This window comes from Protopterus annectens, chromosome 1.part1 (genome assembly GCF_019279795.1).
Source record: "Protopterus annectens isolate FY-2018-M chromosome 1.part1, PAN1.0, whole genome shotgun sequence".
NCBI classification, from domain to species: Eukaryota; Metazoa; Chordata; order Ceratodontiformes; family Protopteridae; genus Protopterus; species Protopterus annectens.
This window is the reverse complement of record NC_056726.1, coordinates 1,480,423,688-1,480,435,401: the sequence shown is the minus strand read 5'-3', so window position 1 is coordinate 1,480,435,401 and position 11,714 is coordinate 1,480,423,688. Positions and strand designations below refer to the sequence as shown.

At 39.4% G+C, this 11,714-nt stretch overlaps 1 protein-coding gene across 1 annotated transcript in view; it reads left to right on the top strand.

Annotated features, from left to right (window-relative positions):
- The first annotated feature begins 2,546 nt into the window (after positions 1-2,546).
- KPNA6 (karyopherin subunit alpha 6) overlaps positions 2,547-11,714 on the top strand; it is a 1,524,259-nt gene continuing 1,515,091 nt past the window's right edge. Inside the window, exon 1 of the mRNA XM_044082620.1 lies at positions 2,547-2,745. Coding sequence (XP_043938555.1) covers positions 2,742-2,745 — 4 coding nt within the window. The 5' untranslated portion in view covers positions 2,547-2,741. The remainder of the gene's footprint in view (positions 2,746-11,714) is intronic.

The window sequence follows — 11,714 nt, the reverse complement described above, 5'->3', positions numbered from 1 at the left end:
AGCGTTTCCAGAAATGCAGAGTGGGGGTCCTGGGACATGGTGGGTGATCTGTAGCAAGCTATAATTTGAATAGCAGTTTTGCCCGTTGTTAGTTGCACGTGGATGATCTCTGAAGCATACTGCTGTGCTACTAACCTGGAGGTGTGGGTATCCTTTATGAATATGGATACTCCCCACCTTTAGTATTTCGGTCCGGGTTGTGTGGCTGAAATGTATGGTATGAGTTGTAGCCTGGTAGTACTGCGGTGCTCTCTGGAGCCTTAGACCAGATTTCTGTTACTGCAAATATATCGATTTTCTCCATACTGAGGAGTGCCTCGAATGCGTGCATTTTGAGATTTAGACTTCTGGCATTGAGCAGCATTACCCTCAGTTTTTTGTTACTTGTGCTACTTATGGTGGTGGGTTTGTCTTTTGAGCCTTGCCTAAAAAAGGCACTATGGGGGTGGCAAGAGCCTTGGCCAGTATTTGAAAGCCTAAGGGTAACAGGTGCAAGCCGTCGCTAGCAAAGCAGCATGGCTTGTCGAGCATGTCATCCCAGGCTGACAGACACTGGATCCCCTTTGAATGACACCAGAAGCTTAGCCAATTGTTGATATTGATAATTTTTTCTCTACACCGTGGTATCATTCTTGGTGAGGGCAGGATGCTACTCAGGGTCAGGGTCATACCAGCCTGGGCTACGTGATCAGAGAGCTCCTCCATGTCTCTTTTCAAGTAGTCCAGGGAGGTATGGCTCAGGTCATTCACATCAACATGGACAATGACAGAGTCATATTTGTACTTGTTCTGGAGTGACCTGAGTGCTTGTGTTATGTGGCAGATCCTGGCACCCGACATGCAACTAACAGTAACCTTCTCCTGGTTCACCCTAGTGAGAGGGACGTCAGTGTGCCTGACTATAGAGTCACCTATTACTAGTGTGTTGGGTATGTTATTTTGCCTTAAGGGCTGTGATTGTGTGGCACACTGGTTTTGTGAAGTATGTGTTTCATGGTTTGTGTTGGGGGGGGTGGAGGTTGCTTGGATGTCTGCTTTGGAGGTCTCTGTTGCTTTTACAGATTTTTATTTAGAGCCTTCGAGTATGTTTTTGTGTATTTATGTGTTTTTTTGCCAGTGCTGGTTTCATGGGTCTATGTGAGAATGGTGGTGTGATGCAAGTAATTCCCTTCTCCTCTTGACTGTCTGGTCCAGTCTTGGGTTGAGAGAGCTTAGCCTCCAGTTTGGCTGTATAATTGCATCTCTCACATGTATTAGTGTTTGGTGGAAGGAGAAGAGGGTTGTCTGTGTACATGAGGGAATTGTAACATTGCCTCAAAATACCCAGATTCACCAATTGGACTGGAGAGTACACCTGAAACTGCCCATTGGACATGCCTGGACAGGTACAGTGAACTGTTTTACTGATTGGCTGGTAAGGTCGAATAGAGAGCCTTGTCCTTCTCTACAGTATGGGGGGGGGTCTAGTGCTAAGGTTTATTAGTGCTTGCTATGAGTTTTGGGCAAGTGCAGGGATGAGAAGTGAATGATTTGAGTACTTAAGTTTAAAGTTTGTCTAGTTCCAAGGGAAAAATTGAAGAGTAGACTTTGTGGCGCCGGGAACACTTATACCCTAGCTAACCGGCACTGCCCAGCGTGCAAGACCGCACAAATGCAGGTTTTATTGCAGGGAAATGAAAGACATAGAAATTAGCCCAACATGGCTAATAAACTACTAATTTGTGGGCTGAAACCACTCCTCCAGGGACAGATAGGCTGCTCAAAGCTCCCTCACTCACAGTGAACAGAGAAACTTCCTTCTATCCAAGTAAGGTATGGGCAAACACAGAAACTTGTAACACAGCTCTGAATTCAGCACTAACCTGAAAACTGGACTAAACTAGCTTAAAAAGGTGGGAAAACAAGTATTTTTTTTTTGTCAGAAAATAAAGCAGATACAATAAAAAAACACGTTAAATGCACAGAAATGGCTATCACACTTGAGTGTGTAACCTACAACAGTTAAACAGGTAATTTAAACACAAAAACGACTTTGTTAAAGTGCAGGCAGTAAAATAAGTACAATACGTAGCTGAAACGAGCTTTTTTAAATAAGAAAATTAACTAGAAAAAAAAAAAAAAAAAGGGTTTGCCTATCATACTTCTCAACCTCCTAGGACAAGAAATCTGGACAAAGTCATTAATAATGGGGGGACAAAGGCCCAAAAGTAGGGACACTTTTTAAATGTTGCTCTTACAAACTTAGAAGGTTAATGGAATTATAAAGTTTGCATTGGCATGCATTTACTGAAGGGTATGACGTCTATTATTTTATGACTTCAGTCCTCAACAATTTGCCAAAAATTTGTCAGAAAACAAGTAAAAATACATAAGAAACAGACCAAAAATATGAGACAAAAATCTGGAGAACTGAGAGGTTTACTGTTATATAACAGGATTACTATTACTCACCTTTCAGGCTTTCACGCAGGCAGAGTTCCCTTTTCAGGGTGTGAACACTAAAAGAGTGGGCGTTTTAAGAGTAGGCGGAGAGACGCTTTGACGACATTTGGAGGGGGTGTTTGCATGGAAGGTCTACGGCTCTCGTCTGTTCCTTTTCTGTCCTTTACGGGCTTCCGTCTCTCGCTCTGTCTCCGACATCTTCGGTTTACGGACAGCAAGTTCTGGAAGGCATTAAGGCCTCTGTAGGATTCTTTCAAGTGCAACAGGCTAGTGGTTAATAAATATTATTCTCCGGAACAATGGGTGAGTGAAACCTTTATGTTTTGGGCATTGAGTGTTATTATCAGGGGCGGTGGTATGGTGGCAGAGATGAGGTCGGGGCTCCCTGTCAGGCTTACTTCCCGCTGCTGGGTTATTTAGGTTGTTAGTCCGTTTTGTAAGCAGGGTTAAGTGTAGCTGACAGGGTATTTCTAATTCTGTTTCTAATCAGAAAATTGCCATTGCAGTGGAGTCGCCAGTTTTGGCTCAGCCACGGTAGACTGGGGTGACTGAGACGTGGAACTAGCCGCTTTCTCTGTTATTATTTGTTTAGTCACAATTAATTGTACTTTTTCTAACCCCCCAATTCTGCGACCCATGCTGTATTTACCCGGGGTGAGATGCTCCTGTAACTATCTAGTTGTGTTATGTAGCCGAGGTGCTGCACCAATAGTCTTCCTACAGTTTTCAGTATGGAATGATGTTTTGACATGTGTGCAGTGAGGGCGGATTATGCTGTATATGGGCCCTAGTTTGCCTGGTATTAGTAATGTAATCCTGAGCACAAAATTGTGGCGAGACTTTAGTTCAAGGTAATACTTTATGTCCAGCTGTGATTAGTCAGTGGGCCAGGCCGCTGATGCGGCGAGAGGAACTGTCAAATCTGATTGTTTTCCTTTCATGTTTGTTTATTTTTAAGATATGACTGTTGAACTTGAGGTTCTTTACTATGAGTGTATTTCCACGGTACGTCTTTTCTTATAAAGGACTCGCGTGAATGCTTAATATGATTCTGAAGGTGTAAGGTTTGCCCATGGAGTTGTTAGCCATGGATTGAATTGGAATGCATTGACTCTGGAATACTTCAGTCCTTTTACACAGATGTGACTATTCCTTTTCATTTGTCGCCGTTTGATGATGGGAGGTGTCATTTAACATTTGTAACACATCTTTTAATCGATGCTCGCTCTGTGCGTTTTGGTTTTGACATAAAATTAATCTAGTTTAGTCTAACTTTATTTAGGATGTTCTGTAAATAACAGCTAATTTTATCGAGTTCCAAGCCTCGTTGTTATTAGAGTATGAACAGCATGTTTCTTTTCCATACTTATGTAATTGATCTAATAGGCTGTTCCAGTACTATATATAATGTAATAATGCAGATACAGAAGTGAATGAAGCAACAGTGTTTTGAACACGGACGATTTCGTGGGTGGCTGTAAAAATGATGCAGAGATCATTGACTTGTAGTCAGACACTCAGGTTGTCAATATCATATCATATCGTGTGACGGTAAAGAAAAGACGTCATGTAAACTTAATACATTAAAAGCGTTTGTCCTTTTATTTGGAGTGCAGATAATTTGTTATTATACTTTTGCAGTCATCACATTTGTTCGTGTGTTAGCTGTCCTGGTTTAGGCTTAAACTTTTGATGCATTCTTCCTAAAACTTGTGATCTTTTTTGGAGGAAAAGATGGAGAGTTACTTTAATAAAAACAATATTTGCATTATTTTTCCATTCATAGAAGTCCTGTTAATTCCCCTTATTTTCTCTCAGCTTCTTAAGTTAAGTAGTAGTATTTTAAAAACTGCCCCGATTACTTTTGGGTTTGTCCCTGCGGCTGTGTTACTGTTTTTTAGTAAGCTGTGTATGCTCCTTGAAAACTTTCACATATTTATTGTCTTGCTCTTCTTGATCTATTCAATTTTGTCTGGAATAATGTGTGGTCTTCTTGAAGCAGCCTACGTCTGCAGCTTTCTGATGCTTGATTCTGTTCCTCGAGTTGGGGAAAACTTGTAGTAGTAAGACAAGTATGGAACTTGAGTTGCAGTAGTTAATATTTGGCACAATTACTTGTGTAGGGATTACTGTTCTAGAACAGTGTGTGTGAGTTTTGTAGAGAGAGGCAAACTTATATTTTGTGTGTGAGAGAGCGTGTTTATTGTGCTGTTTTGTTGACCAGGGTGGAACTTTGATCAAGGATCAATTTCTGTATGTCTTCTTGTCTGCAGACTGCCATCATTGCCAATGTTAATATGTGCAGTACGTCATTATTTATGACTTGTGTATGTGTGGCACATACACAACTGTTTACATGCATGTGTATAATTAAAGAACTAACGACATAAATGAAAGCCGTAGTTTATACAGCTGTAATACCAATGCTAGGCTTATAGTTTTATCAGGGTTGGGTTTTTATTTCAACAAGGCCACAGCTGTAGTGAGGTGAGTGAGGATTGTACAGTTAACATGTCCTCCTCCATATTTCGAGTGTCTGGTCTGAGTCCAGTGTGCAGTCATGGTACTGTGCTCTGCACAGAAGCCATATTTTGAGGAGAGGAGGTCAAATTGGCTAATGTACTGTGAATGTTGGAGTCAAATTGTTTTTTTTTTTTTTTTTTTAATTTAAGGGTAGGTGAGATGGATACTGGTTGGAAGTAGGAGGTATTTCAAAGGGGATAGTCAGGAATTCGGACACACTGGGCCCATAATCATGTCATGTCACCCTGAAGGTGTAGCTTGGAACTATGTCCTACAAATGGATTTTTTTTTTCATATCAGTAAAGTCTTTCTGTGTACTTGCCATATTGATATCGCTGTGTAGGTGATTTCAACTCCTTAACTTGCCCACCCTCCATTTCCCAGCTTTGGGGTCCACCAGATGCCTTTGGTTCCCTTGTACTTTAAGCTTTGCTGCTAAGGCTCTCTTAGCCTTAGTGGTGTAGACTCTCTGACTTCTGATCTTCTGATATCTGGAGAATGGGGCTTGGGCTCTGAGATTCATGGATTGGGATATGGGGTGTGGTAGTACAATAAAGTTTTAGGTGCTGAGCTGACTTGAGTTCCACAAGCAAGGGAGTTACAACTACCTGCGTGGGTCTGTTGTTGCAGTGAGCACACAACTTGTTCTTTTGCTTCTGGGGAAGAAAAAAGTGTGGTTTCAGTATGTGTGATGGTGTCAGCAGTGTATTATACAAACCTCATGATGTAGTAACTGTGAACAGGTCCTGTGTCACCCTTGTTTGCTTTTTGTAGTTGGAAACCCCTGACTAGGCCACATAAAAGAATGGTGCTGCTGTACACTCCTGAAAATTGAGCAGTTTTGCTTAGCAAGTTGAGCTTTCTTATAATCTGAGAAGTATTCTCAAATTTGTGGTAGACTATTTCTAGGGAGAGCAAATACCCTGGAATGGAAAAGGTGTAGTTGTGTTCATAGGTAGGTACTGGGCTCTCCGCCCAAGGGCCTACATAAGCCTAGCCAACAAGGTTCCCTGGCTTACGCCACCCAAGAAAGTTATTTTCCTGTGTCACTGTCGAGCAGAGACACAGAAGTGATCCCCGGGGTGTATTTCTTATTTCCCATCCACTCATCAAGATTTTTCTTGAGTGCTAATGAGGAACTTTGCTTGACAATAAATGGGTAGCCTGTTTCAGAGTATGGGAAGTCTCTGGGACAGAAATCTATCCCTCCAGCACGTCCTGTTTATTGTGGTGACAAGGTTTAGGTCCCTAGAGCATGTAGCTCGGAGGGATTGGGATTTCTTTAGGTGTAGCATGTCCAACAGTTCTGGATTTGACATAGCTTTATATGTTTGGCCGAGATCACCTCGGAGTAGGCGATATGCTACGGAGTAAAGCTGGAGTGTTTTGAGGCGGTCAGTGTAGGGCATTTGTTTGAGGCCAGTAATCCTCGTTGTGAGGTACTTCTGTGACCTTTCCAGCTGCTGCAGATGTCTTGAGGTACATTCCAAAAGGGGCGTTGTGCTCTATAATGGCTCTGAGTGTCGAGTATAAGGGAACAATGACCCCTTTTTTTTCCTTTCCTGAGAACCCTTTTATGAGTGTGCCACGTAGAAGGACTACTGTGGCGATATGACTATCAAAGGAGAGACTACTGTCCACCTGGGTCCCAAGGTCTGTTATCATGCATTCGGTGTTAAGTAGATTGCTGCCTATGTGGTAGTTCACGGGTACAGAGTTTTTACCAAAGTGGGTGACACTGCACTTTTTGGTATTGAGCTTGAGGCCATGGCTCTGACACCGGTGTTTCAGCGTATTGATGATTTGCAAATTTGTGTTTAAACTGTGAAGGACACTACAGGGTGGATTGGTTGCTTTCTTAATTTGAGATGCATTTGCAAATGTCCAGAGAGGCTGTATGTTTGACCTGTTTGTGTTTTTTTTTTTCCATGTCTATTTTTGTTTTTGTTTTTAAATGCTCTTTAAATTCACAGAGAAGTAGATGGGGGGGGGGGGGGGGGTCTATTGGAGCGTTTCTTGAAACCTTAAGTAAGGAAATGTCCACTTATCATTTTTCTGTGCATTATTCAGTCCGTTCTTCTGTTCTAGACTTTTTTTTGTCGCACACTCTTATGCTGTTGTACTTTTTTTTTTTTTTAAGTGTGAATTTATTTTCCTATGCCTGCTTTATTAAAAAATTGCCCAAAAGGCATTTATGAATGCGACTCAAATTCTCTCCTCTTAAATTTGGGATATATGAAAGATTTTCAAAGATCATTCCAGAAAGCCTGCTTATGGGGAAAATTATGTTCCACAAATTATTCCTGTTTCCCAGTACCTGTTGTATTACAGTTGAATGGAGGCATTATTTTATTGTGGGCTAATGAAGATCATGCTTTATAAAGTGACATTTGTGGACATATGATGTTAATGTGATGCCATGCTAGGAGCGGAATATGATTGAGGTAGCAGACAGCAGCACTTGGGCTGCTTTTTAAATTCATATCTTTGTCTTCAGGCTCAAAATGTGCAGTGGGTAAGGGCTGCTATGCCAATCCTGATTGTCCATTTATTTTCTTATTTGCTGCAGTCGTTCTTAGTCTACGCAGTGTTCCTTTATGTTTTATATGGTCTTTGGTGTGCCTGCATTCAAACATTTTGCTGGTCAAGTAAATTATGAAAAACTCTGATAGGTCTGTTAGGGCTTAATGTTAAAAAGACTGCAATGAAGTGTTTTTGGAGTTTTGCTTGGAAATGAAATTACTTGACTGTAAGATACAAATATTTATCTTTCAGGTCCATCCATTTCATGTACATTCCAGGATTTCTATGCTAAGGGGGTTGGTGTAAGGGCTAAGGTGTTTACCTCACAGAGAATAGGTATAAGGTTTGATCCTTGTCGTTCAAAGGGAAAATGGACAGGCTTAAAATAGCTCACAATGGCAGCAAGCATAGTACTTATAGGTTCATAGGTTATAGGTTAGTACTAGGCTAACTGCCCTTGTGAGCCATTTTAAGCCTAGCCAGTTATTCCCTGTGGGATTCAAACTCTGTACCTTGTGTTTGTAAGGCAAACACCTTAACCATTTGGACATTCTGCCAGTAGGTAAAATGGCAAAGGCCTTTAAATGAGGTTTTTCAAACACATCTTTTTGATGCACTATAACGGGTTGTTGACCCAATTTATTAAAAATATCTTTATCACATTTGAAAATTCCCCAAAACTTCCTAATGTGATTGATTTGATTTCCCTAAATTGAAAGGTAAAATAAGGGCCTTAGAAGAATCGCATCCCAAATTCAAATTTTGGACTATGGGGTTCCCCAATAAAGGGGTATAAAACCCATTTAACCTCTGTCTGAACTTCAGAAAAGATTTCTGTCAAAAAAATCTTGTGGGTAGCCCCTCTTTCATAACATGTCCAGTAATTTATTACATTCATCAAATAGTTGCTGTTTTAGCTATTTTGTTTACTGATGTTTATGTGGAAATTTCGTTAAATGGTGCATTACATCGGATTTGTTTGTTTTTGGAGGATCTGGTTCTTAATGACCAGATTTCCTTGGGTGTCCTAGAGATATCTTAAAGTTCAGTTTCCTAGAACACCCACAGTATTTGGTCTTTCTGAAGGCACAAATGTTTGGAAGACCCCCCCCCCCCCATTGAGGCAAATTGTAGATGCTAAGGGTTCCAAAACTTTTTTTTATTGCCAAATATATTGACCAGGAGGCAAAAGCTGTGTTTAAAAACTACATTCTTTTTTACTCAGTGATTCATGAGATTTTCTTTCTCTTGTCAGTGACACTTAGTACAGGGATGACATCATTTTTGTATGTATTGATGTCAAGGATCTGTATTCCAGTATTCCCCACGACATTGGTATTGATTGTTTTTCTTCCATTTTTAGCCCTTCGTTCTGATTTAGGTCATGACAAGTGTTTTATTGAGTAGTCTCATGGAAATTGTTTTACAAAACAATTTCACTAGTTTTGAGGGCTATTTATTCAAAGAAACTCATGGAGCGGCCATGGGTTCTGCATGTGCATCTGTTTTTGCCAGTGTCGTAATGGCATTCTGGGAAATTAATACTATTTTTTAGTTCTGAATACAAAGAATTTTGTCTTTACAGGCATTTCATTGATGACATTATTCTTTGGCATGATAGTATGGAAAAACTAGAGGAATGCATTTATCAATAATTCAACAGAATTTTTACAGTTTACTATGTCATGTGACAATGTACAAATCAGTTTCCTTGATGTCACGTTGGTTAAAAACAGTTTACACAGATTTGAGTCTACCTTATTTAGGAAGCCTACTTATTCAAATTCATATCTCCACTTTCAAAGTTGGCACTCCATTCATCAAAATAAGGCCAATGTATTTGATTAGCCAGAATGGTTAGTAATGAACAGCAATTCTTTGAATGTAATACATTATTGGACATGTTTTCAAAGAGGGGCTACCCACAAGATTTTTTGACAGAAATCTTTTCTGAAGTTAGTAAAGGTATTGTTTATGCTGCTTTATGCCAATGTTGTAACTGTAAACAATCAGGCAATTTAGATATTGAATTTATCAACATAATTATGACCTCTAAAAAGGATGAACGTAATGCACTTTATAGGCACATAAAAAAAATTTCTACTCTTACTTTCAAATTTTCTGTCATTGACAATGTAGTCACAGATCCTAGAGGGGGTCCTCGCGACATTTTTATTGAATGTTTGGAACTTGGGCAGTTAAAATGTAATGCTTCTTGTTTTCCTGGGCTCAATAATTCCATTGCCGGTTTATTGAAACTAAAATCTATGTATGCTATCTAGTTTTATATATGTTATTTATTGGTTTATTATTATTATTATTATTATATGTGTGTATGTGTGTGTGTATGTATGTGTGTGTATATATATATATATATATATATATGTTTTTTTCCTAAGGTTTAAATGTGTGTGTGTGTGTGTGTGTGTGTGTGTGTGTGTATATATATATATATATATATATATATATATATATATATATATATATATATATATATAAATATATATATATATATATATATATATAACATTTTGTTTTTTACATTTTACACTTTAACTGATTTAACTGGTTTAATTATGTGACATTTTCTTTGGTTTCATGGGTATTTATGCTGACTGTTTTGACTCTGTTCTGATGAAGACCTGCTATATCAGTGGATGAAAGCGCTCAACAATTAAATAGTTTGGTTCAACGCTGCTGCTGTTTTTCAATACATTGGTTATTTGTTTCGTGATTTTTACCATGTTTGTTTCTTTAAAAGAAAGTCAGGAATTTGAATAATGTATGTAATGTTGCTTAGGTTATATGATGTGTGGCAATATGTGAAGCGTAATATTAATTTTTAACTTTACAGTTTAATTGTCTTTGTAAATGTAGGTGTGCCTGTCACAAGTGATTCTAGGGTTCGTGGTGGGTATGATGGTTTTAAGTTTTACTTCTTAGTCACAAGGTACAGGATTTTGATTCTCACCTTTTGTAAGGGAAGTTGGCAAGGCTTTGAAATGGCCCTCAAAGGCAGTTAACAGGTTCATAGGAAGTACTAGGTTAGTACCAGTTGTTCTTCCTACAATTCTGTCAAAGTATGCCACCTCGTTAGCATTTCCAAAGAGTACTCCAGTTTCTTCTGTCTTCCTCATCACATCTTGTATTGTTTTTTTTTCCTCTGGAAACTAGCTGATGTCTCCTTTTGGGTATAAAGCTACTATGTAGACAATTCATGCAGAAATCCTAGACCTTCTGAACTTTGCATACCTGGGAACCCTACAAAGTTGTTCTGTTTTTGTTTTGAGATTTGATTTTCTGTTGCCCTTTCCAGTCTTTTCCAACATTATTCCCTAATAAGAACAATTGTGCTAGACTGAGGGCTACAGTTGCAGGCTTGTATTGACCTGTATAGGAAAACTATCCTGCTAACATGCATAGTACTGCCTGTACTTCTTTCGGCTTTTCCTGGTTAGGGGTCGCCATAGCGGGCCACCTGTCCGCTCATGATTGGCAGTAAAGTCTTATGGTGTCGAGTTGCCAGCCAGGCGCCCAACCTTCCACATAAGGGGCACTCTTGCACGCACTCGCACCTAGGGCCAATTTAGATTGTCCAATCCACCTTTGGGATGTGGGAGGAAACCTGAGCACCTGGAGGAAACCCATGTGACCACAGAGAGGACATGCAGACTGTGCACAGAAGGCACCCTAGCCGAGGATTGAACTGGAGAACCTCTTGCTGTGAGGTGGCAATGCTAACCGCTGCACCACCGCGGGTACTGCCTGTGCTTCTACTAACACTAAATGTTGTCTGTTTTAATCTTTCTCCTTTCTATATCTGGGAGAGGAATAAAGTATTCTGATTTTTATTGCACTAACGGCTAGTCTCCTTATTACCAGATAATCAGTTGCTTTCAGCTATAAGCTTCTTGTATTGCAATGTGAAAATTCCTTTGCTAAAGGAAAACCTTATTAGATTTAATGTTTTGTTTACTTGCTTCTTAACTTTATTTCAAGCCGAATATCTTGTAAGAAAAAGTCTATCAATTTTACTTGTCATGCTCTTTTGTCCAGGGTTTCTTTTTTAAGGTGAATGCCTAAAGTTTTTAACTGAATGAAAGAAAAGACCTGTTTACTTACATGTTCTATTACACACAAATAACTGAAGAAGCTTTCCTTTTTATAAAACATGACATATAATGCACTTTACAAACGCTAAGAACAAAAACTGTTACCTTTTTACT